The sequence below is a fragment of the Stegastes partitus genome, unplaced genomic scaffold (genome assembly GCF_000690725.1).
Source record: "Stegastes partitus isolate 25-593 unplaced genomic scaffold, Stegastes_partitus-1.0.2 Scaffold131, whole genome shotgun sequence".
Taxonomy (NCBI): Eukaryota; Metazoa; Chordata; class Actinopteri; family Pomacentridae; genus Stegastes; species Stegastes partitus.
This window is the reverse complement of record NW_007577862.1, coordinates 376,449-403,247: the sequence shown is the minus strand read 5'-3', so window position 1 is coordinate 403,247 and position 26,799 is coordinate 376,449. Positions and strand designations below refer to the sequence as shown.

At 40.4% G+C, this 26,799-nt stretch overlaps 1 protein-coding gene across 1 annotated transcript in view; it reads left to right on the top strand.

Annotated features, from left to right (window-relative positions):
• The window catches only part of adgrb3 (adhesion G protein-coupled receptor B3), a 110,694-nt gene that overhangs the window by 62,768 nt on the left and 21,127 nt on the right, over positions 1-26,799 (top strand). Inside the window, exons 9-17 of the mRNA XM_008278742.1 lie at positions 2,938-3,044; positions 4,121-4,315; positions 6,241-6,309; positions 9,167-9,275; positions 14,195-14,341; positions 15,332-15,407; positions 17,069-17,171; positions 17,733-17,776; positions 26,585-26,711. Of these exons, the coding sequence (XP_008276964.1) occupies positions 2,938-3,044; positions 4,121-4,315; positions 6,241-6,309; positions 9,167-9,275; positions 14,195-14,341; positions 15,332-15,407; positions 17,069-17,171; positions 17,733-17,776; positions 26,585-26,711 (977 nt within the window). The remainder of the gene's footprint in view (positions 1-2,937; positions 3,045-4,120; positions 4,316-6,240; positions 6,310-9,166; positions 9,276-14,194; positions 14,342-15,331; positions 15,408-17,068; positions 17,172-17,732; positions 17,777-26,584; positions 26,712-26,799) is intronic.

The following is a 26,799-nucleotide window of genomic DNA, read 5'->3' as shown; positions in this document are numbered from 1 at the left end:
GAGGAAACTGAGAAAGTCATTTGAGGTCTCACTATTTAAGTTACATTACAATCCATCCGCACATAAGCAATTAATTAACACATGTAAGTCGCTTCACATTTTTACACATAGTACCTTTAAATAGCACGTCTTTTTTTATGCCTTCCCACCAGCGACAGACGAGACCGGAGGCATAAAGAAAAAAAAATAGAAATGCCTTGAGGAAATTAATTTGGCACAAATGTTTACTTAAACTTGAGGATGAACTGATGAGCATTTGACGGTCAAAGGTCATTGTGACTGCACTGTGGCCATAGCTCAAGGATTCATGCTCTAATTAAGACAACATTTCACAAATCTGTACAATATAGGATAAAGTGATGATATTTTATGTCCAAAACGACAAAGGTCATGTCTGGACAGATATGGATGTAAACTGCAATTTGGACTTACAGAGACATACAACCGCGAGGCAGTAATTCTAATTTGACTTTAAAATTTTATGTGCAGCTTTCGCTAACACCTGAAGTTACTAGTTAATTTGCACAGGAGATTTTACTTCTAAAAGTTAATGCACTTTTATTAATGCCCCTGTGTAATGAGAGACCCAAATCTCAATTATCAATTAAAGTTCAAGCTGAAAAAGCAATTAAAGCACCGAATACACAGGTTATTAAACAAACTCTTCACAGGTTAATGCAGAGAAAATGATCCTGCAGTCTCTGGCGAAATAAATTACACACCATCCTTGAGAATGGAGGTGGTCATTTTATTTTTGTATATTCAGTCTTTTCATGTTACTGGTAGATGCAGATTTTTTTTGTTTTTTGTTTTTTTAAAGAAAAAAAAAACTAAAGTAAGGGCTTTTCTCGTTTTCCATCACTGGATAATGTTCAAGCCCACAAAAATCCTTCTCAGAGGATGTTTTTAGACACGTCTTACCTCAGACTCCTCAGCCCATAAACACTATTTAAGCCTTCTGTCTGGGGCAGGATTGTTTGACTAAAAATTCTCCTTTTACTGGCTGCTGAGTAGAGAACGCTGTAAAACCGGACCGCGACAGGTCAATGCCTCAGTGGAGAGCAGCCTTGGTTTTGATCAAGCACATCTCCACTGACCTATATTTCATACTCAACCTACTCTACATACATCACTGATGATGTGGAGACAGATGACAGATTGGTCTAGAATCACAGTGAAGGCCTCAGGTTTCTGTCTGTGACCCTGTTTGATCCTGTCTTCAGCACGGATCAAAGCCAGTGGAGATCAAATTTTACATAACTGTCAAAAAGGATTTATTTATTCGAAATATAAATAACAAACAAAACAAATTAAATGGATGGCTCAGGTTAAGTTTCTTTCACCGTAGCTCATGAACACCTAAGAAGTGAACCGTTTTGTATGATAAAATGACAGCAGGCGCAGTATTAGGTTTTATTTTGTGCAGAGAATGAACCACAATTATTATCTTTTATCCTAAAAAGGTGATTGTTTTCCTCTGCAAAATTGTTTTCCAGTACTGCTGAATTCATATTAAAGGTGCAACATCATACAATGCAAAACTAATATGAAAACAGGCTATAATTTAAACAAATAGATCTTTTTTTTAACTGCAAATTTAACTTGTCTCTTAAATCAATACAGTGAAAAGATTCACATCTGTTATTTAAGCAGCTCTTAAACGTGAACTGTTCCTTTTGCTTTGTGTCTTTTTGTCAATTCCTGCTTAAAGCATGCAGCGTTTCTCGGTTCACAGTGACCTTTAGGAATGTCAGTGCAAAAACACTGAAGTGATTCTCTAATTTCTAGGTATCAAGTCATCATAAAATACATTTTCTACCACCTTTTTTTTTTAACATTATAGCCCCAAGGCTGATGGCAAAAATATCTGAAAGTTTTCTTTTGATTGCCAGCATTCTTACCAGTACAGGTATGGATTGTGAAAGTAAATTAAAGCAGCCAGGTGAAGCCGGTTTTGAGGGAGACGGATGCTCAGCGCAGTGTAAAGGAGTGGGCCTTCTCCTGCTGCCCTCTGGGTTGTCTCGTGGTGCTGCATGGCTGCTCCCAGCATATAGCGATGCTTTGTGTGCGTTCACGGCTTCAGTGAATATCGCCAAGTGGTAGCTGTGGAAAAGGTGGGTGTCGGGGGGGGTGTGGTTTTGATCTTTCTCTGTCTGTGTGTGTTAGTGTGTGAAAGACAGAGAGAGAGGGAGAGAGAGAACAAGCGATAGCGAGGGGTTTATGTGAAGCACGGATGCCAGGGGAAATGTTTTGTACTGTGGGAGTTTTCTTCGGGATGTCAAGCACCTGTGTTGGAGCGGTGGGGTGATGTGTGAAGTGCACTCCACCAGGTCGACAGCTGGGAAGGTGTGATGTTGGACCCATATGTAGGATGTACATGGCGATGTGGGTGGATATTAGGATGTTCTGCTATTTCGGGATCACTGTTTAAATGCCTGACAGCTATCACAGCTGAGCTGCGGCGTGTTTGAATAAGCAACTGTAAGTGGTATTAACACGGCACGCAGCGCATATATTAAAAGCCCTGGGACCGTGTCGTTTGTCACAATATTAAACCAGTTCTGTTCAAATACTGCATCGCTTTCCTTCCACAAATCTTCCTCTCCCTCCTTCTATAATGTGCCTCAACTCCAATGCAAACTTTAACATCAGATTCTGATGGCGAGTGAAGAACGGGACAAAAGGGAAAACGATAAGACTCTCATGAAAACAATTAATTTTTTTCTCTCTCTTCTTTTTGTCTTCCTCCTCCTGCCATATCCAACTCCCTCCACTTCCATCTGCCTTTCTTTTGCCTCTCTTTTGGTCTTAATCCCCCCTCTCCACCCCACCCCCCACCTCCTTATATGCTCTCTGCTGCCTGCTCATCTCCCCCTCTCATCCCTCCCTCGCCGACTCTTCTCTCCAAATCTGTCGCTGTCTCCTTCCCCTCCACAGGCACCACTAGTCGACGCTGCTCTTTGGATCACCGTGGTATGGCCTTCTGGGAGCAGCCTAGCTATGCTCGATGCATAACAAATGAATTCAGATACTTGCAGCAATCAGTAGGTGCAAAGTCAGCTCCCTCTCACAGCCTCTGTTTCCAATGCATCATAAATTACCTCCCCAGTGTTTTCCCCCACCCCCTCGTTCTCATCACACTGTAGCCAAAGATTAACCACTTTCAATAGTGGAGCAAATTAAAATACAGATTTTGCAATTTTTCTCCTTTTTTAATGAATGATCATTGTCGAGACCTTAAACGGTTTGATATAGAGTTTCTGGCATGTTCTCATCTGTATTTGTCTTAGTTCTTACGCTAGAACTCTCAAAAACAAACAAACTGCAAATGTAGTTCATACTGTAATTACGAATCATGTTGTGCTTCTGCAGCATTCAAAGAAGTCACTTGCACTTGTTTTAAATCTGATCAGCTACAATAAATTACAATGCACTGTTGTTAATTTAAAACTGAAGCACTGCACCATAATGAAACCACGTAATTCTGAGAAACAGTCTAATAGAATCAGTTCTTCTTAAGCAGGAGAACCTTGTGTGAACCCTCTCATCTTTTTTTTTTTTCTTTTTTTTTTTTCATTGCTTGTCTGATGAGACATTTTAATCACACGAAAAACTGTTTTTCATTGAAGTCTCAGTACATTTTATTGAGCTACTTTAAATAAATTTCTGCTTTAGCGTGTTTGCCTTCAGCCTGGAAATGCAGCAGCGCTTCCACTAGAATAGGTAATTTTGGTAACTCTCCATCACTGTTAAAAATAAAATAATTCAGAAGAGCTGAGATAGCACATATAGCGCTGCACCTGTGAACGTGTATTTATGGACATAAACCCTGTGCAATGATGTGAAATGTCATTTCACTGTGCAATTTCTGCCTAAATGTGTGTCTTCTGCTCCAGTTAACTCTTTTATTCGTATTGGCTCATTTCAAAACATCCGCAAGGCAGAATACATTTCGGCCTGGCTTAGATATAAGTCTCACATAACGGGCCTCAGAGAGTAGAATCTTTCTTCCTGATTTTTTGCACTCCATTTACTCCGAATGTGTAGCTTTACGTGTATCTTGCAAACCAGCACCAGAGGACACCGATGCCCCAAGTTCTGTCTTCTCCTGTTTTTGGAGGTTCAGGGGCACCTTGCGAAGGGCCAGAGGATGCTGGCGGGGGATGGGATGTCCCAGGTCACGAAAAATCTTCTGGACCTCACCCAGAGGAGGAACTTCTACGCCGGAGACCTGCTGTCTTCAGTGGAGATCCTCCGCAATGTGACGGAGACCTTCAAGAGGGCCAGCTACGAGCCTTCATCGGATGACGTGCAAGTAAGTGGATGCAGGGTTTGTGACGTCAAAGCTGCATTGTTTTGTCAAATGCATCACTTTTGACAGAACAATTAACTAGATGGCAGTGATGCTCGATACATTTTAGGACCGACTCTGTAATATATGTCTGAAATAGCACAATGGCTGACAAACACACCTCATAGCCCTATTGTATCAAGAGATCTCCTACACATCCTAAGCTGTTTCATCTCATCATGTTGGGCTCGACTGCAGCCTTGATCCTCTTTATGTCAATAGGATGATAGAGATTATAGCTAAAGCCCCACCTTCATCAGCAATAAGACAATTTATGTCATCTTCAAAGACACCCTTCTCAAGCCTCATTGTGATCTTTGCACTGCCCAGCATACGTGTAACATTTTGTAAACATCGTTTTCATGGAGTTTCTGTGTGTTTGTATACCCCTTTGCACATGTCTGCCCTTTTGTATAGTGAGTAAATGGGAAGGAGATAATTGCTCCTCACTTTGCGATGCTAACAGTAAAGCAGGTTTTGAATATTATATATGTGTTAATGATAAATCTAATTGTCTAACTTGGATTTGTTAGTATGTCAAGCTTGTTTTGTTGCGACTCTTCTGCAAAGAACTGTAACTAATTGCACCAGGAAATTAGCAAAGTGTGAGCCATTTTCTGTAAAGGAGAAATAATTTCTGTCCCAACAATTTAAAAGTTCAGATAGTTAAGTCCCAAAACACACAGCATAGTATCTGCTGACTAATAGGCTTTTGCAGTATATTAAATATGGAGATATGCTAAGATTATTATACAAGTTTTTAAGGAGAGAGTTTATAAAGTAAAAATACATAAAGAAAGGCCAAAACAAATCCTATACAGCAAAAGCAGCAATATTAGACACGCATCACCATTAGAGCTGCACCTTTTATGATTGAATTTAATTGGCATACAGCTTCTTCTTCTTCAGGTTAGAATGTAGGTAATTAAATCTAAAAAATGGTCAAGTTACTTAATTATACACATCCAAAGCGCAGTGATATTTGGACTATAAAATGTCAGGGATGCTGTTTTTCTGGAGTTTTCTGCTGGTTTCATGCACATTTATCAACAGTTTCCACTGACTGCGAGACATACGGCCCCATCTAATATTCGGCAGGAAATAAAACCCAAATGTGCCGGCCATGGATGGGAAGCTTAGGCCCCCATTCAGCCATTTTCCTACCATAGAAAATCTATGAGATGAGGAAAGCATCCTGTCTCTGGTTATTAGGAGAGCTCTATAGTGTGTGTGGGCAGACAGGAGAGCAGTCAGCCAGCCCAACCCCTCCGTGTGTCTCTGCGCTAATGCAGTGTTAAAGTGGGCACATTACCACCAGAGGGAGCATAAGCATTCAAGTAGAAAACAAGATAGCCTGTGTCAAGAGAGAGAGCCACTCCCTCAGGCACATTGTAGACCAGACGAAATAACAAGGCTAAAGATCAGACAGGGGTCCTATTACTACTGCAGGCATGCACCCCAAGCAGCCCCTGCTCTCTGCTGCTGAAGAAGACAATCCACACAGCTGCTCAAACATTCCCTTTCATCTTCTTCTTCTTCTTTTTTTTTTCTTTTTCCTGATTGCAGCTTGTGCTTATCTCCTGTAGCATTAAGTGTTTGCTGCAAGCTGCAGGAGGTTCAAGGTGTATTTTTGTCAGAGTTGAACCACGAATTTCATCTTTTTCTCTTATCGTTTATCACCGTGGCTTGAGCAGCGAATTTCCTGGCCCTACTTAGCCCTGCAGGGACCATCATTATTCCCTGCAATCAGAAATGTCAGTATATTATCCATCAGTCCTCTCTGAGTGCATGGTATTTATGTCATGATTTCATAAAAGCGTCTTGCTGCAGTGCCTATAATACTTGTGTGTGGGTGTGTTACGTATTTTTCCCTTTCATCATCTCCACAGAACTTCTTTCAGATCATCAGCAACCTCTTGGAGGAAGAAAATAAGGAGAAATGGGAAGATGCACAAAAGGTAAGCATGTGGCAGTGCACTTAGTAAATAATTCAGACTGCTGCATGGATGTTGTGGTGCCTCAGAATTCAGCACAAAGCTTGTTTGCAGTTGCACAATCTAAATAGCAGAGATAAAGAAGAGTCGGGCTGATTTTTGGATGCTTTATGGCTACATATACACGTATGATTGTGAGGTCATTTAGCAGGTGTGACATCTGGCCTCATTTAGAAAACTAGTTCCTCAGAGCTCCACTTGGTGGCAGCAGCACTGCCATAGAAACTGTCCAACTATTAACACTGCAGGATTCATTCCTCCTGCACACACATTGTTTCATCCATATCATGGCAAACCAGCGTGATTCGATCATCGCTTAAGTTGAATTTTGTCACACAAACAAACACTTTTGACATTTTAATGCTTGTATCATCCCAACTATGACACCATCTCCCTGTCTGCCTTGTTTTTTAGATATTGTAAGGTGGTTCTATCATATGAAAAGAAGCAGTATGGTGGGAAAAATAACATCTTCACTACTCTCTACAAATACCGAGACAGTATACTGCAGCACTGCGGTAGCGTATATCAAACATTTGGGAGCAGAACAGTACTATTTCTCTCCACTGTGTTTATCCATGAAGATTGGCTTTTGGCTATGTCCTCTGTTGGGCACATCTCTCAGCTTGAGAGGTGGCGACTCTAGTTTTCAAAACTGCCACTGGTGTCTGAGACAACCTGAACCCTGAAATCCCACACATCCAGACTCTGACAGAGATACCATCTGTGATGACTGCAAGACTGCAAAGGGCATCTGCTCTGTTGTCACCTTCACTGGTAAATTGACTTAAATTAGGTGTCACCTGCGCTGACACATGACTGAGGTGGTGCCTTAAAATAAGCCAGATCTCTTTTTTAACCTCCGTTTCTTTACGCCCCACTTCAGCTGAGATGGTAGGGGGAACACAGGCAGTTCAAACATTGCTGGGAGTGCCAGTCCTGGCTGTCTGTACAGGCAGTAATTAGGTGTTTACTTACTGCAGCTTTAGTTTGGCAAGCCCCAAAGGTACGTTGCCGGTGAGAAGAGCACACAAACGAGCAGTTTTGTCTGTAAGAGTGAGTCAGAGACAGGGATGGGCAGATCAGAGGAAATACAGCAAAAAGTTGTCTGTGTGGCTGGACAGACAGAATAGATATGTGACATGCTTAATTATTCCTGCAGCCATTAACGTGCATGTCTAAGGAGAGCTACTTCAATTTCCTCGCTCCACCAAGTGGACATTGCTTAAGCGGTGTCGTCTGATTTCACCAGACAACACTTGGACTTCACAGTTAAACATTTTTTTCTCACTTGCTGGCTTTACTTGCATTAATGAGTGTTCTGAGCTCATTTTCCACAGCACCCACACACTGCATGCTGTGGACATTCGAAACGCTCACATGAAACACCTCACTATGAGGTTTTACTGGCTGTAGAGTTGGCTTTGTGCAGAGATCACTATATATTCACCCCCTGTCACTGTTACCATGGCAAGGAAAGGAAGAGCTCTGTCTACAGAACCTCCACTGCAGCCATTTCCCTGCGCTGCCTTCACATCTCATGGTTGCCATGGAGACCAGCAGAATGAGCATGACTGCACTCTGCGTCAGACATGCCGGAAGGGGCGACGTGATGTGCTTTTCTCCCCCACTATGGCTTTCACTCTGCTGTGTCAGAGGCTCTCAACTTCAGCATCACTGATCCGCTTGCCTGGCTTAGCAGCAGCACATGTACAGGCATGTGCAAACACACAGAACACAAGGTGCTACAGAGGAGGGAAATACCTGCCTCAGGTGTTTGTTGAATACCAACTCGGAGTGAGGTGTTAATTGCTAAATGCCACTCAAAGGCCTCTCTAATCGTCTGTACATCATCCCACATTCGTTGAAGTCCTGCGATAATATTTGCACAACAAGACACGGTTCTCAAACAAGAATCAAAATTGTATTCTGTGGAGCTGATATTCTGGGGCAAATATGACACTGCGCTGCCAGTATTCAAGATATCCCAGTCAAAAGCCTCTCATTAGAACTGAGCCATCACCACGAGATTGGCAGCCAGGACAGTGGTCCAATCTTTTGAAGGTCAATCATTGGATTAATGTGTCTTTGATTTATTGACTCGGGGGGGAAGAGCTGACTGGACCACCAGTGTTACTGGTCGAGCCATGGAGCTGTCCATGGTCCTGAATTCCTGCCTCTGTATTCTCTCACTTAGTGCTGATGTCCATGAAATGGCACATGAACCGAGGCGATCACCCTTGACTTGGCAGGGCCTTTGAGAGGAGAAGCCAACCAGCAACTATGCTGGCAAAGCCGGTGGTTACAGCTCTGATGCTCATGTCACATTGAAGGGTCACTTAGGGCTGCAGCTAAAAATTATTTTTATTTTCTGTTGATATGTAGATTCTTTTCTTGATGAAGCAAGAAATCAATTTGTGAAATATCAGAAAATAATGTTCTTTTACTGTTCTTTTAAATATGTCATATCTGGTTCATTTCTTTACCTCTTGAAGTTTTAACTGCATAAAAACTACATAAAATTGTGCAAAAAAAATGCAAATAAATGGCGACATTTGTTGCAAAACTGAAGAAAATTTTTAATTTATCTAAAATCAGTAAATCTGTGATGCCTTTTTTCTTCTCTTCCATTCAAGTTTGATTTCACTTTGCAAATGTTAAATGATTAATTCAGTTCAACTTCTGTGTTAAACTGTATGCTTTTTCTCAATTTTTATTTTATAGACTTCCTTCTTTCTAGTAATGCCCACTTTCGAATTTGTGAAATCACGGGAGCAGTGTTGAAATTGAAAGTGTCCTCTTGCCTTTTTATCTTGTCCAGATCTACCCCGGAGCAGTGGAGCTTATGCAGGTCATAGAGGAATTCATCCACATTGTTGGACTGGGCATGAAGGATTTCCACAATGCCTATCTGATGACGGGGAACTTGGGTAAGAATCAGCCCACTTTTCTTTCCAGCCCTGCAGCCGCCGAACTCGTTTCGCCGTTTATTTCTGCTTGACATGGACACATAATCCCTGTGCTCTGCTGACTCCTTGTGTCAATTTCCCCACCATCATTAATTTAGGATAAATGGTGCGTGGTAAGGGTGGGGGGAGTAAAATTACTGCAAATCAATAATGTTAATTAAAACTGATCTTGTGGTCTTAATGTGGTAAATTCCTATAAAAACACTTAACACCCAATCCAATATCAAGAGCATGCAGTGTAAGAACCCCCACCAGAGTAATGCTCTTAACCAGTAAAAACACACACATCACTTCGGAATAATGACGATGGATGCTCATAATATTGACCATTAAGCTAAATGCACTCCATGGGTACTGTTTAAAATACTAACAATTATATAATGTATAATATATAAGTCGTACAGTGAAAGATTTGCTAAGTTTTTCCCTGTTTGCTTATTCATTGTATTGTTTTCTGACCACCAAGTCTTTAATTAATTATAGATATTCTCTATGCATAGTTTCAAAGATTTATTTATTAGTTTTCTTTTTCAATAATCACATAAAATATTTATGGCATATCTGAAGGTGAAATAATTCTGTCTGACGCTGCACTATACTGCAGTTGTTTGAGAAAGGCCTGATTAGCAGAACATACCCTAAAGCATGTTTTGCAGTAGTGCAGCAGCATTTTTTAAAAAAAAGTTGCTTGTGAGATTATCAGTCATGGGGGAAAAAAATCTGATTAAAAGGCTTTAAAATTGGAAGTGAAATGACATGTGATTCTTTGCAGCTGTAATGAGCTTTTATGCAACACTTATTTTGGTCCAGATTATGACTTTACTTTTTTTTTGGAAGGGGAGGGGGAAAAAAAACTGTCTCTGGATATGAGTCTTTGAGCAATAGTTCTCTTCCTCAATGTTGCTGTGAGTTCTTTTAGCTTCTGTCGCACAGTCTCTTGGATGATCTGAGGTCTCTATGGCATTTCATTTCTTACTCAGCCATAAATGGTGTCTTACTGGGACGGAATAATAGAACTGTGGTCTTGATTTATTCATGCAAGTGAATGTGAGCATGTACATCTGTGCTGGGAGGCAATTCCTCTTGAGGAATTGAGGTTTCCTCCTTGTATTCTTTACAATACCTAACATTTGACCCACTTCTAGCAAACACTCACTCACTGTGGCTCTTTATGGTATATGATTTCCATAATGATGAATAGGTAGCCCCTAGAATAGCATACCAAACATGCTTCAATGAATGCACCCATCAAAATGCCATTATGAAACATTGGGAGAGTCAAATTAACTAATGGATTTGGACTTGGAAATAAGGTTTGAAAGCATTTCATAATGCCAAGCATTAATGACTTCTTTCACAGATGTGAGATTATTTCTGCGCCCCTCTCCTATTTTATACTTCTTTCAATTTGGCTTAATGGTCGTCTTCCAAACCCATTGCCACTGTCTCCTCGTTATGCTCAGAAAAGCATTAACACATGACCCCTGCTTTATACACAATATGAAATGTGTCCTATGAAAGTGACTCTAAATTGACAGTTAAGTGTTTTATCCGGATTCGTACCAATTCCTTGAACGGCGGTGTGTGTTGCAGAGCTAAACGTGAATCTGAAATACTTAACTCTTATTATAATTGTCATCTATATCACCGCCTGGCCTCTATTCATATCTGTGAGACTGTGGACTAAACCGTGGCCATCTGTCTGTCATGATATAAAAGAAAATCTTTTTGAGAAAGGTGGAACAAGGGTGCAACTCAGCACTGTGTCTCAGGCTAAGAAAGCACTGAGTGGCATAATCAGGGCCCCCGCTTGAAGTAACACACTGGAGTTGCATGCTTCTTTTTCATGCTAATCATGTTTTTTACACAGTTTTTTAACCACTGACCGTTGCTAAACATATTTGGAATTTTCAGTTTCTTTCACAAGGTTTCAAAGGTTTCATTTGATTTCATACAATAAGAAAATTTACTGTAAAACTCGACATAAGCAGCTCGCAACTAAAATAAAATCAGTATGTATTGCATCATAATATGAGGATATCGTGTTTACTACAAAAGACTACCTGCAACTTCATATTCATATATCCACTAACATAATAATAATAATGTGGCATAAAAAAAAGAAAAGCTGAAAAAAAAACATGGCTGAAAAAATAGTTTCACCATAATTTGTTCTCACATAAATGCAGAAAGTATTTTTTCAAAAATCATTTCCTATCGTACTCTAACACTACAGTACAACATCATTATCGTTTTTATTATAGGAGATTAAAACAGGCAGATTTCTAAAGCAGTTTTTTTTTTGCTAAAATCTCAGCACAAGGCAGAGGGGAACATTTGGCTTTTGAGCAGTTATTTGGAGTTATAGCAGTAATGAGTTGCCTCTGGCTAGAATCAGCTACAAGCTCATTGGCTGCTGGTGGTGGAATATAAAGGTCTTGTGAGGAGAACTTCTTTGTGCAAGAACTGACTGCATGTTTTCTGTTGTTTTTTTTATATAAATGTCAGAAATAATTACTGCTTTTTGTTTATGTCATCAAGTTGTCTGAAAAATGAATAAATATGCCAAACTTTGTTTTGATTGTACACGACTAACACAAAGGATCGGAGAGTTTTGGGGATAATTGTTTCGTCCGTGGTCACTGCGCAGGCCGGTAGCAGTAATTTCAGCTCACGCCACAGTGCCTCGGTGACCACGTGGCCCCTTTTGATTAAAGGAATGGAAAGTTTTGTGGATCCACCGGTGGAAGCCAAGTGGAGAGCATCTGGCTGAGTAAGATATTGCGGCATCATTTCGTCACTAATTTATGGCAGCCTCTTGACACCTAGATAAATACTGGCTGTCACCACTGTATCGTCCTCTGTCCTCCTACTTTTAGTCAAATAACCTTGATTGCAAAAGGCTCTCCACTCCAGCAACTTATTCCCCCCGTCCTTACAAGCTAACACTTGGAGGACAAAGTGATGCTTAGGACATGTTAGAAAATTAAATGCTGCTTTGAAGGTGAAATACATCATGTACTTTTGTCATTTGCGTCCTGGCGGTCTATTGTGTGGCTGTGCTTCATGGCTGAGAGAATATTATGACATTAATAGTGATTAATTTCAATTACGCACATACAATGGCTGCAAATGCTCATTAATTTATTTTCTGTGGAAAATGTTAGTGTTGTCTGACTTCAACAGTTTACTTAATGCCGAACCTCTCATGAACGCATTCAGACGTAATGAGCGATGCTGTAATTCCCTCTTATGAAAATGAGCCGTATAGAATACCCTTAGTGCACTGAATCGGCATTTAGAAGCATCACTGTCCTAAATGACTGCTTTATTTGTGCTGCCTAGTCCTATCAGGCAACCGCAAAGCCCCATTTACCTGCAGAATTACCCACAACTCTGAAAGACAGTCTTTCCAAGCACCCTGTTGTGTTTCACAGTGTGCCCTGTGACTAAAACCGCAAACACAAATAAACACGTACTTACCACTGCTGCTCCCAACATCTGGTGCTGGGAATGGGCCTCTTTGCAAATGGCAGGCCTCGTGGTGCTGTGTGATTTCCTGCCCACTGCAGGATCATCCCAAACACACAGACACACCTTTCGCTGTCACAGATTTCACTCAAACAAGGAGTCTTGCCAAGATTCAAATTGTATTATTGGCACAGCACAAGGAACAATAGAGCTTTTGCATCAATGGTAGGATTAGCCTCAGATTCCCCTTGCTGAAGCACCACCTGACTGGGACTGGATGTGATACCAGGTAGAGAACAGTGCGGCTTTATCCTCCCCTTGTAATGCTAAGGCCTTTTTGGTTGATCCCCGGTATTTTCCTTGTCATTGCCTCGGTGCATGCATTGGCCTTTTATGGCACCTCAGCAGGGAGGCGAGGAAAGGAAAGAGTGATTAAGGAGATTACCTGTCTACCAGTTGTCAGGTGCCAGTTGTGGCTTTGATTTTGTACTTGGAGATAAATGCGTACACGAATGCATCAAAAGCCCAGCTGGCTCGGTTTCTTTGAAATATAAATTAGCCGATATTTGCATACATAATTTTAATCAACAAAATTTTTAAAAGCGTTTCTTTGATTCTCACTTAATCAAAATTGAAAACATACACCGGTCACGATTAGGTTTGTATAAACATTACAGATATAAAACAAGTGGCATCAGAAGACGCTCGGCCGTTTAATTTGGGAGCGACAGCGAGCTCTGTTTTAAACTTTAAATCAAAGGACTTCTCTTTAGTCTATTTTAGCATTGCAGATTGTGTCTTTAAAGAGTAAAAGTGTCGGTGGGCAGCCTCTGAAGGAAGTTTCAGCTCTGCCGTGCTCGTATTGTGACCTAATTTGCAGTGTTCAAACAGAGATGTAGCAGGTAAACACAGGTAACAGAAAACGCTCTGTGCACGGTGATGTAATATTGGACTGTGGTGTAGTTCACCTGCTCTCTCCGAAGTCGCCGTCTCAGCTCAAACACAGCCCAGCAGATACACTCCCACACGGTTTGCCATTTTAACTTTGTTTTTTGTGCAGAGTAAACCAACAAGATATAGCATGTTGTGCATGTGGTGCTGGTGGGCATTTCTATTCCCATCCACCAGAGGAAGGTTCACTGTTTCCCCATGTTTGCAGTCCTTATATCAAGCCACAGCTTCATGTTTACTGCACAGACCTGAGAATGGATTGGATCCTTCTATCTAACTCTCTCTGCAAGAAGCATATCACCTTGAACTTTTCCTCTAAGTAACCAAATTTAGCAGTTTAACTTGACTTTGTATTTGCGATGATTGTCCGTTAGATGGTCGACAAGCTTATAAATACTCTACAGTATGTTAATAATTGCTGTTTTTTTGTTGTTCTTTATTTTGCATGAATGCTGCAGTTGCCAGCATCCAGAGACTTCCAGCGGTATCTGTGATGACTGACATCAACTTCCCCATGAAGGGTCGTAAAGGCATGGTTGACTGGGCCAGGAACTCTGAAGATAAAGTGGTCATCCCAAAGGGCCTCTTTGTTTCCCAGTCAGCAGGTATGCGACTGAACGTATATATCACAGAGGCGTGTGACTTGTGGTCCAATACATCGTTTTTCAGGAGTCAGAGTCACCGGAACTGTCTCCATGTGCAAACTGTATTTGTCTTAGAATTGGCATGTCAAACTTCAGAAAAGAAACCTGCAGTAACTTGTTTTAAAAAAGATGTAGAAGAAAGTGTCGTAGAACTGTTGGATTAATGCATGCTGAATACATAATGATGGATTCAGTGGCCACTGCAGAGGAAATATCTTGACATCTCAGGAATGATTTTAGCTGAATTGCTTTGTCTGAAGACTCGTAAAACTTTCACACAGACACATCAGTCTTCTGAAGATTCTTTATTTTATTTTATTTTGCTTTATGCTACACCACCCGTTGTTTTGGGAAAGAGAAATAATGCTACAAGCCTTAGAACAAAGCAAGTTTGCTTGCCTGCGCTTGTTCAGTCACTGAGTTTTCCATCAAGTCAGCGTTTTCAGCATCCTTTCAAACACTGCCAGTCTGTACATCGCAGTTCAGAGCCAGACAATTTGGTAAATTGGTGTAATCAGTCTTATCTGGAATATTTCAAAGATAACAAAACAAGCGATTGATTAGGAATCCGTGCCACGTGCTCAATCCCAACCTCTCCAATTTGGACAGTTGTTAGAAGCTGATTTTATAGGAGACTTTAGCACTTCTCTGACTGATGTCAACAAAGTCTGTTGTAAGAAAATAAGAAGTCCTTGTCAAGAGAAAACCCTTTTTTTTTTCCTCCTTTAAGTGTTATTAGCAGAAACTGGCACTGCAACTTAGCAGCTTTATTCAAGCCAAATGTTACTCCCAATTAAAACTTTCCTTTGAATTATGAGAGCTTACTATGCTGCAACGTAAAACATCTCACATCACTTTTATAATGAGGTTGTGTGATGCTAAAAAAAAAAGGAGCCTATCATTGTAAAAGCCTAACAATGATCATAACTGATGTTTCATTTCCTCCTTTAGATATGGAAGGATCACCTGTCTTCATTTTGGGAACTGTTCTCTACAAGACTCTTGGACTCATGCTACCTTCACCAAAGTAAGGGCAATATTTCTCCTTGTCTGTACTTTCTGGTCCACTGGCAGCAGGAAATATGAGGCAGATTTAATCCGTTGGAAGCTGCAGAGGTGTCCATTTTTATTCACAGGAGTAGCTCAAGTCTGAGAAGCAGGCTGTGCATCTGTGGCTCTAGTGTTCCTGAAATGTTCCACATGCAATTATAATATTATTTAGGTTTCAACCAGTTCTTACTATGGCTACTAACAAGCAGTTGATCTTTTCAAAATCAAACTTTGCGTTGACTCTAATTTAGCAAATGAAACGTAGTGGCCGTAGCACGGGATGTGTAGTTAATTAAGGGTGACATTAGTGTCTGGAAAAGCAGTGGGATGTCCCTAACAAACACCTGGTGTCAGACCCCAGTCAACAAGTCCCTGGCACCAATGTCCCAAGGACGGAACGGTCATTCCAGGACCAGCCAGGCCAGCCAGCTGTCACAGGTAGAGCAGCAGCCCTGTGAGCACACGTGGAGAAAGGCTTCATAATGGGACACCGAAGCTTGCCCTCTCCGAACCAACTTGACGATAAGCTGATCAAGTGGCAACTGTTAGACTTGAGGATTTTCTATTTGCCAGATTTTAAGCTTTTGAGGCTTTAATGAAAGAAGAAGAAGAAGAAAAAAAACTTTCTTACCACTAAATGTCAGAAATCTGTCAGTGCGGTCTGAATAGAGAACTAAAGAACCTATCCATTTAGTTCATTGATTTCCATTTTAAGATAAGTACAGAAAACGGACTCGTACCATATGAGAAAGTCAGATAAAAATATTTTCAGCTCAGATGGGGCTGCTAGGAAAAGAAGGCTGCTGCAGTCCCATCTCAGCTTTTCTTTGTGTAGCTGACAGTTTTCTTCCTAGTGGAAAGTGCTCCTGTACTTTTAGCTTCAAAATACATATATAAATATATTAAACATACATATATATAATTCAGCTTTTCGTACAATAGCTGCAGATGTTTTCCAAGACATGACTATAATGGTAGATTTTAAAAGCGAAGGATACAAAAAGAAACATCTTGCTCATTTCAGGCAAGCTTTGTGCTCTGTTTTTAATTTTTTTTTCTGCTCTGCTTGGATCTTTTCAACACCATTACAGGCAAACATCCTCTATAGCTGCTTGGGTGTGTAATGGGCAGCTTTTTTCTTTTAAAGTCCTCCTATTATTAAGTGTATGCTATTAGTGTTACTGTTCAATGCGAGGGGCACTAGAGGAAATACTCAACTACTTGAAAAATTAATTTTAAGGACATCCACTCTGAATTTTAAATGATTAGATCAGCTGGCAGAGAGGAACTTTAAATTCTAAATGTGTGTACAAAATCTCCCCTAAAACACAGAATCTGGTTTTAATACCTGCAAGCGTCTCCACTGACTCTGCACTTTAACCTAATCCTTAAGTATTAATACGTATTCATGGAGCATAAAAAGAGACCTGAGGCGTTCTGGGTTAGGGTTAAGGATTTGAACACTGGAAATGTTGCATGATGCTCGTCTTTATCACACCCATAAGCTTAATGTAATAAACGTATGCAGGAGGATAACACGCTTTGAATATCGGCAACACTTATAAACAGCTTTTTGACCCTAAGTGACAATTAAGCTTTGAAATTAGATTAATTTTTTGACGTGTTTCTTTGACTCAGGAACCACACCGTTGTGAACTCCAAGGTCATTGCTGTGACTGTGAGACCCGAGCCCAAGGCAACCGAGTCCCACCTGGAGATAGAACTGGCTCACCTGGCAAATGTAAGCACCACAGTCATTTTGTCCTTCTGAATCCCAGCAAACAAACATTTTCAAACCCGCTAGATCAACCACGGACGCTCTATATTGTTCAGATCTGCCATTATTGATTTTCATGTTCCTTTTTTGACGCCGTAGAAAGAGTTTTTTGTTTGTTGGATGAATGTCCCACAAAGACCACGGCACACATCTCCTCCCGTTAGCCTTCACACAATGGCGGTTAATTGGCTCGATAATTAATTTGCATGCACCCGGTGTCAGGAGAGCGCGCTGTGTCCAGATAATTACAAAGACAATCCCTTTTTATGATCCAGGCCCTTTTTATTCATCTTAGAGATAAAGTGAATGTCTGAGCGTGTCAGCAAGTGTGTGTGTGTATCTATCACAGAGCGGTCCACACTCCAATTTGTGGTTTCTATGTGATCCATGAAACACATTTTCAAAAGGTCTCCATAGAAGGACAAATATGCATTTGATTTATGATGATGACAGTGGTGGTGATGAAACTAATGACCAGTTATTGTCATAATTTACCAAATATTTTGTCCCTTTCTTGACTTTTAGGGAACAATGAACCCCTACTGTGCACTGTGGGACAGCGCTATGATGTAAGTGGGCATGCATTTTTTACTTTTGTAACTTAGTTTTTTGCTGCAAGGATCCCTAGGTTTGCTTTTAATTAATCTTTTAAATAGCGTGGCTTTTAGGAAAATCTACATCACTTTTCTGTTACACTGAAACTGTGTTAGCATCCACTCTCTCTTGTCATCTTCAGAATAACACATCTCACTGCACAACACACAGCAAACAAGCAAGAGAGCTGGAGAATAAACCTCCTTTAATCGAGAGTGGACAAAATAATACCTTATGAGGCCTCTTACAAAAGACCAAACATACTGTAAATGCAACTGTGTAAAGCGTACAATGTTTACGCTTTGCTGCAGCTCTCTCATTTGTTGATTTGTGGTAATTCAGTTTGGATTTTTTTCACCGTCAGTCAGTGTTGGTGAGATTCTGTTGTGGTTTTCCTGTGTAGCAAATGCCATCATGATTCCATCAAGCCACTTAGAGCAGAGAAAACGAGTGGCCTTGGGAGCTGTGGAGCAGAGCAAACTTGCTTCTGGGGACTTCCACATAAGAGTACCAACTGAAAATGACAAGACAGATTCAAGGAAAAGATGCAGGCTATAAGAGGGCTCCTTAGCTGGTCCATTGAAGGTTCATGGGCTTTAGGAAATACAGGGTCAGAGGCTGCAGGCAGGAGGTAAGATAGCTAAAAGCTCGTACCCATGCACAAGGAATTCACAGGGGCAAAATGCACCGGGCATCATACAGAAGGAGAAAAAACTGATTTGGCGTCTGGCAGTGACGTTGTGGTGAAGCCATTGTTTTGTTTGGGAGTGCTGTGAGCATACACGAGAGTTTCTCTTCATCTGTTGCATTTCTTACAGAACAGCTTCTCACAGCATGTTTGTACCCCGGCGGTCAATACACACATCTTTCAAACGCAACTCAAGGACTGATATTATTAAAAAGCTGCACGCTGTTACCACCAGTTACCAGAATTGAAATCTTGATCTTTAGAACTTACAAGATCAGTCTGGTTTTTAGACAGATAACTGGATGGAATCATACACATTACTTTGTTACAACAAAGACAAGCTGGAGGAGCACTCACTAGAATTATTTCTGGTTTCAGCTTGACTTTATTAATGTGAAAGCTAACTGTGGATGAAGCAGTTTAGGCAATAGCCTCCACGAGGTTGTTACTTTTACTTTGAAATAGCGCGTGAATCGCGCATGGTCTGTCCTCTATCATGGCATTTGAGGGCAACTAGTCTATTTTTGAACAGCAAAGATACAACTGGGACAACTCTGCTCCATTCTCTTTCTCTGACTTTCACAAACCAATATCCACATTTTTTTTTTTTTTTCCCCCCCGGATCGACACCAAGTCGTTTTAATCAGAGCACCACCAAATGACTCCATGGCATGATAATCATCTTCATTTCAAACATTTGGCTCTTCCTACTACCCAATAGCAGCCACTCTCAGGACTCATTCAGGGGGTAATGCACCATCTGTCAGCCATGTTGGTTCAAACCAAATGAGAGTGCTCGCTGTAACAATTAGCAGAAGGAAAATATTGTTCACAAGTGGGGAACTGTGGTCCAGATAGAGAACGTGTGAACACTGAGCTGAACGCTGCTCTGTTTACATTCGTAGAGACCAGAAGATCCAAATAATTGTAAACAGCATCTTGATATTTGGATTGATTATTTGCACGGGTGTAAAATGAGTAAGTGCTCAAATCTGTCTCAAATTTATTTATCAGCTTCTATACATGATGCATTGGGATTGATTAGTTTAACAAACAGCGAACCGCTTAAAGAGACGGAAATTAGCTTCAACTTTAATATTGAAGTATTATAAACATTAGAGTGTTAAACTGAGATATTAGCCCTTTCAAAGGAGCTGAGTGAGTCTCCCAACAATGGTTGTTTGCAATATTAAGAGGAAGAATATAATAATTCATGCGATGATGATGATTGCATCTCTTGAAATGCGAAAGCAGGAATCAGTCTTGACAAGATAATTGCCTCCAAAACAATCTTATTTCATCTTTTTGCAAGTAAAATAAGCAAAATTACTCACCTGTCAGAGCTACTATTGTAGATTACACATCAGGTGAACGTCTGGACTCTATTTAATGAAATGTACCTGTCATGTTTTGATTAGATTTTTTCATTCCGGGCCTGGACGCCAATCTGCTTCACCTGACCAGCTTAGTGATGACCTTAAAGTACCAAAGAAAATAAAGTGTGAGATAAATATAAATGTACTTACTGTGTTGTGGAAAATATCCACAATACACAGAGACCTCCAATAACCAATATCTTTTTTTTTTTTTTGTTTTTAAATTACTCTTCAAGTCAGCAGCTCCACAGCACTAAGTGTAAACAGGTCAGATGCATACGCTTTTATTACTTTTTCAAATGTCAATATTTTCTGCTATCAAACAAGCTTGAAATTACCAATATCCCTCCACTGTGCCGAGGGAAGAATAGGAAATGCAACCCAGTGGTTTTTAGATCAGTTAACTTCCTTGTTGTGTTCAAAAATAAACGTTTTGGGAGAATTAATCTACCAATCTACTCACTTCCCTTTGTTCTTAACTTCTAGAAGAAAAAAAGGAAGAAAAATAATGATTCTTACTAGAAATATTACACTGTCTACACTGTCACTGTGAGTCCAGCATGGCTTTAAAACAGATTGCTTTTCAGTCTAGCTAAGCTTGGAACTCATCTTTCTTTAAATAGTTATGGAGAAGAATTAATCCCATTTTGAATATTGTAATCACTTGCATAAATTCAAACTCTTTTGTTCTTTCTTTGCTTTCTTGCTGCCACTAAACTTGCAGAAAAAAATAAAATAAAAATAAATAAATTCAGAGTGACATTACAAGCTAGTTCCAGTCTTTTGGCATTCCCCTGCAATTAAATGCTTTTAAAATCCCCTGAATGCTTGTAAAGCAGTGCATGGAAAGCCATGTGAGTGTCTTTCTGACATTTTAATGCTTTAGCATCCCCTTTTAGATTATCCAACAGAGTCTTATAGAGACTAGACATCAAACAGGAAAGGACAACCTTTATCAATAAAAGCTTGCAGATCCTTAAACAAGGATTTGCAAGTCAGCACCTTCACCTTTCTTTAAAATGTCTTTGAAACACACAGCATTTTTACCGACTGCCATTTTTATTATCATCCTTTCTACCTTTTAAGATCTCTTTCATCTCATTAAATCTCTCCTCCTCCTCCTCCTCCTCCTCCTCCTCTCTAAAGCACCCTGAATCTAATATGTTATATATTTTCTGCAATGCTTTTGTTGGCATTGAATATGCAGTATAATTACATTTCAGTCTTTATGACCAAATATGCATATATGAATATAAGACATATACATATATATTTCCCATACCTGTTATTGGAAAACTGTGCTTAGACTCAGATTACAGAATTAAATGTTTCAATTTTTGCTCAAGTCAGTTGATTGATAATTTACAACATACAAAGCGGTATACTAAATATAAAAGTGTATAATAGACTTCTGGAATATTGTATGTTTTAAAAACTAAAATTACACTCTTTTAGAATGATTTTATGACAAAAAATCTGCTTATCCAAAGACAAAAAGAACACTTTAAAACCTGTGCTTTACCTTTTCCTAAAGAATTACCTCAATAGTTAAATCTCAGGTAACTAATCGCTGTACGGTTCATACAATGACTGCACCAGGAACACTCTCCATCCTGAGGAATCAAAGCTTATTAATCATTTATATGTTGTGTGTGAAAGCAGCTGTCACAGCTTCAGGTTCTACAAACATCTGGAGATCCTGAATTTGAGCCAAACGGGCCACACCAAACCAAGACAAACCAAAGAACCTGTTAGTGCCATGGGCTCAGTTTGACGTGCTTTTATTCCAGCGTCGCTTTGCTGATATTTAGTATAAGTAAACCATGCTCTCTAATTTGGCATACAAAAACCTGTATTGTCTCAGTGGGTGTTGAATTAAAATATGTTGAATAAAAGTAGAAAGATGAATCTCTAACCCTGTGTTGAAGCTCTAGCTGGGATGTAAAACACATCTGGTTTTGCATTTACTATCACATCTATGACAGATAGATCAGATGAATTATGTAGTTAAACTCCATACGATGTTAAATCCTATGTTGCTGTTATGCGATAATAATATTTACAAATCAACTTTTTGAGTACTGTTACCGTTCATGTGGCGTGTGATTCACATCGCACTCTAATGAATAACGCTATATGTATCTGCACTGCGATCACTTTGATCTATTGTGTGTCGAGCTACTTAAAATGTTAGACAAGTATTGTAAACAGTTAAATCCACCTGCAGCTGGTGATATGTATTTAGAGCTCAAAAGCCACATCTCCCGTTTATCTTTCATTTAAGTTTTTATTTGATTTTAGGTTTTAGTCTGAAAAGTCTGTCTCATGGTTTCCTTCTTTGAAGTCAAGCTTCTTTGACATTTCCATATCTGAGATCAGCAGTTGTCACACCATAGCCTCACAAAGAGTCACATTTGCTCCATAGTCTCACGCTTGATAAGATTTAGTCCCAGGGACCCATGCGGGAAGAGTTTTGTTATTTGGGAGCTGCTTTTGAATGAAAACCGTCAATAAGGCAGATGTGGAAATGATAACATTGAAAAAGAGTCTTTATTTCCAGCGGGTTTATTGCAATGAAATTAAGGCCACTTCTGGTTTTGCTGGGCGTAGACTGACTAATAATGTCAGTGAATAGTAGAAGGTCATTGGCAGGAACAAGACGTGGCAATGTGAGGAAGGTTTACAACAATTCTAAGCTTCGCTCAAGCGAAGGGACTTGTGATGGACTGACGAGGACTATAGCTATGCATTAGTTGACGATGGGCGGTATTGTTGTGTGAGAGTACAGGATGTGGGTAAATCACATGTACACACCGAGGAAGAACATGAGGTACAAACGCAGCAGTGCCATGGCCCTGCGGTGAGTCAGTTGTGCTTTATACAATGCACAGTGACTTAATTGTGTTTGGCTTTATGTATTGCTGCACAGCTGTACGTGTAAACCTTGTGGATGAATTCATGCTTTTCCTTTCATACAGCTTATTCACTCGTCACATAATTTCAAAGACCTGTTAAGATATTGCACCACCTGATATGACCATAAATGCACTGCGATGCAGACAGTAGCGGATGCATGGAATATCAACTAACTGTCGTGCTTATAGCCATATTGGACTTCTATCTATTTATTCAGCAAGTGCGTGGCACCTTCATTTTATTTACACCTATGGAGTTATTCACATCCTCACTAACAAATCCCAATTTGCTTGTCTGCCTCATTTCATGGGGTTAGTCCCACTCCGAAATTAATAGGAGTTTTCCTGCTACATAATATTACGGACTCATTTTTCTTTTCTCCTCATTCAGTTAACACACGCATTGCGGCCCACAGGCTGATATAAATTGCCCGTCATCAAGAGATCCAAGATGGATGGAATAATTTCCCAGCATAGCCCCCACCCTCCTCTGCCTGTCATTGTGTGTCAGTCTTACAGGACTTTATAAAATTGCCTAAAGTGCATAGCCTAAGACACTCTTTAAGTCCTTCCCCATCCCTGTCTGGCTAATCTAATGTGGGCATGTGAGGAATTTAAAAAGGTTTTTGCACGCCTAAAGATATATATGGGCATACTCATATGCCATCTGACATGTAAGAACAATGCAGGCTAAAAGACTGCAGCTTAGTTTGGTCATTTAGCCGAAACCATTTACCTTACAATCACAAGGACGTTTGACTCATGCAGTAAGTAGACGCTTGGAAAAGGTATGGGTTTCCTAATAAGATTGCTGGAGGAATCTGAGAGTTAAGCAAGAGACACAAACCTAATTGGGGTTTTGCTCTGTTTCAGCAAGACTTAGGTTTAAATAGTGAATGTGCCTCAAACTTTCTTAGCCTTTTATGTCACTGCTGTCATCCGTCTCCCGACACCTAGATATGTAACAATTCTGTCACAAATATGAAGTCCTGTAAGTTTTCATACTAAAGTTGTCGATACATCACCGCATGGGTAGAAAGTGGTCAGCGGAGGGGTGTGTGATGAATGTCACGTCGTCACTCTCAGCGTGGTTACCATCAACACTGACACTTTCTCTTGGGGGCATTTTATAGTTTAGGGCCACCAAGCCCCAGATAAGGTCAGACAACACATCAAACGTGGCGCACATAAATCCCCAGTCAGGGATGTTCTCCTGTCAGCTTCTCCCTCTGGCACAAAAGAGGGGGAAGCAAACATCTAGCAAGTCAAAAGTTAGGAAGAGATCATGTTAAAGATTGAGTGCTCACCAGGGGAATGTGCGGATTCATCCCAAAGTTATCAAGGAGCAGAGGCTTCAAATGTGCTATCTGTCTGTCACATCACTGGAAAGTGCGCATTGGCGGAGTGAGTTTGCGTTTGAATGTGACAATCAGATTTTGAGTGTGCTTGTTGCTTCCTACTCAACGCTTGATCTCGAGTAGGCAGCTGTGTGAAGGGTGTGATGCTTGTTGGTCACCTGGAGACTTAATCATGGCTTGTCTCCCACCTACAGAAAGGCCTGCATTACTGCTGAAGGATGTCTGTTTGCTTTTTAGCTCAAGCCTCATTAAATTGTTGTATGACTGTGCACAGGAGAAACATCCCAATAGTTTCCATTTTAGGAGTTAGGACTTACAACTTACTTTTTTTTAAAAATTATTGCTGGCTTAAACCAACATTCATTTTAATTTTAAAACTGGAAGCTCGTAGGAAACTCAGACACCTTTACTGATAAAAAGATGGAAAATCCAACATGTTCTTTAACAATTTAAAGTGCTTCAGGCTAACATCAGCAATGTGGTTGTGAGAGGACGTATTTGTGAGTTGAGGGGCATAAATGGATGTAAAGTGTATGTTTTCTACTTTTCCCAAGACATGCGGGTCTTTATTTTACCCTCAGGTGTTGCATTTTTTGACACTGCGATGACTGCTGAGCATGTTGGGGTTTTTTTTTGTCCTTGCATCACACATCCTTTTTGCAGTCACGTTAAAGAAACTTAATTGTCTTCTATGTCTTCTGCCACTATCACCAGTCATCCCTTGGGGTCCTAATTGTCCCTTATGGTGTTGCACTTCTTTAAGAAGCTGCTGAAGAAACCCTTTAGATTTAAATCAGCAGAATGCTGCAGCCTTCTGTTCCAATAGACGTGGTTCATGGCTCCAGCTGTCTCCTCTGTGAGATATTTGCTCCACTCCATTAGGAAGTATGGGATGTATATGTTCACTTGCTAGTGGCTAGATATCAAGAGGCACATTTCACACAGTTGTTTTCTACTGCATTTCATTTACTCAAGTTTTCTGATACTAATGTATAAAAAAACTGTTGTTTGCCTTAAGAGTTCCTTAAGCTGCTTTCATGACTGCATCAAACTGCACACTATAAGCCTTTCACTGTTTCTTTGTGTGCATATTGGGGTAAATAAAAACATGCATGAGTTGTTTACAAAGAACCCAGTTAAGAGGAGAAGCGATGAGGAGAGGAGGGGTTATATGGTAAAGGTTCATTTATCGTTTCATTGAAGTGCACAGACAGCCCAAAGTACCGGTTCTGGCCCTGGTTGGAAATTTGCAACTGGCTCCAAGGTCCCTTCCAGGAATAATAAATATTGCTGCCATATTGATCAAATGACAAAGCAGGATTGCCTCCCACAGCAGGCACTCCTGCTCACACAAATCAACAGCCAGTGTGCTCTACATTGTCCTAAATCAGTGGTATGCGTCTTGTTTGGGCCTTTTGTCATAAAAATGAAGAGCGAAAAGACATCCAGGTGTCTTGCAGGACAACAGGTGTTTGTGCCTGTGACACGAATCTTAATCCGGGGCTGCAGCAAAGGAAAAAAAAGAAAAAAAAGATGCATCACAGTCATGCGTCAGCAAAGTTTCCAGATTGGATTTTTAATCAGTGATTAGGATTTCTTTCTTGTTTTTTTTGAAGATAAAGGGGGAAAAAATGAGTCGGGGGGGCGAATGACAAACAGAAGAGAGACGCTCCTTTCATTTCACCTACTAGTGGTGTGAAGTGGAGACTGGCTGCAACCATTTGCGCTGCCTCCGCGGGGTGATATTAGTTCTGCAGTGGGTTTTTTTTTTTTTTTTATTGTCGAGCGCACGAAGGAGCGACAACTTTCGTGTAAAAAGAAAAAAAAAAAAAAAAAAAAAAAAGGAGAGAGCGACAGGGAGAGGAAGGAAGGGAAGGAAAAAAAAAACAGGAATACAGTCGTTTGGGGGGAATATATTAAAAAAAATACATCTAGAGGGATAGAAATCACGCAGAGGGGACATACAGGTAAATATGAACGCTTTTTTAAATCGCGAGTATTGTGAGAGGTAGTGTTTTTTTTTTTTGATAGCAGCAGGCTAGTTGGTGTTTATCTGCGTATGGCGAATCAATCAGCACCGGTCTGCTTGGACAGCTCCGTGCGTCCTCCTCCCCCTCCTCCGTGTCTCTACCTCTCTATCTGCTCCAGCTGAAATGCTGCTTGTAGCCACACAAGAGCCGTGTCGATTTGTCTGTTCGCCTTTTTTTTTTTTTCTTCCTCCTCTCTCTCTCTCTCTCTCTTTTCCTTTTTACCCCCCTCTCTATTTATTGTCTCGATTCGTAGCGATTAATTAAATAAATAAGAAAGAAAAAAGGGGGGGAGAAAGAAAAAAAAAAAAAGCGCCGAAGAAGATGTCGATAAGTCCTGTGAAGTCGTGTCACCGCCGCTGGAATTAAGAACCTTTTTTTTTTTTTTTTTCTAATTGCCTTCTGCCTCCTCCTTGCAGGAACGATTCTTGGGGAGCCTGGTCCGCAAAAGGATGTAAAACGGTGCTCACAGATGCATCCCATACAAAATGCTTATGTGATCGTGTATCTACCTTCGCCATTTTGGCTCAGCAACCAAGAGAAATAGTAAGTAGGCTATTGATTTGTTATTCAGTGTGGGTTTTATAGGCTAATGTAAAGGAGAAACGCTGCCTGTTTGTGTGTGTGTGTGTGT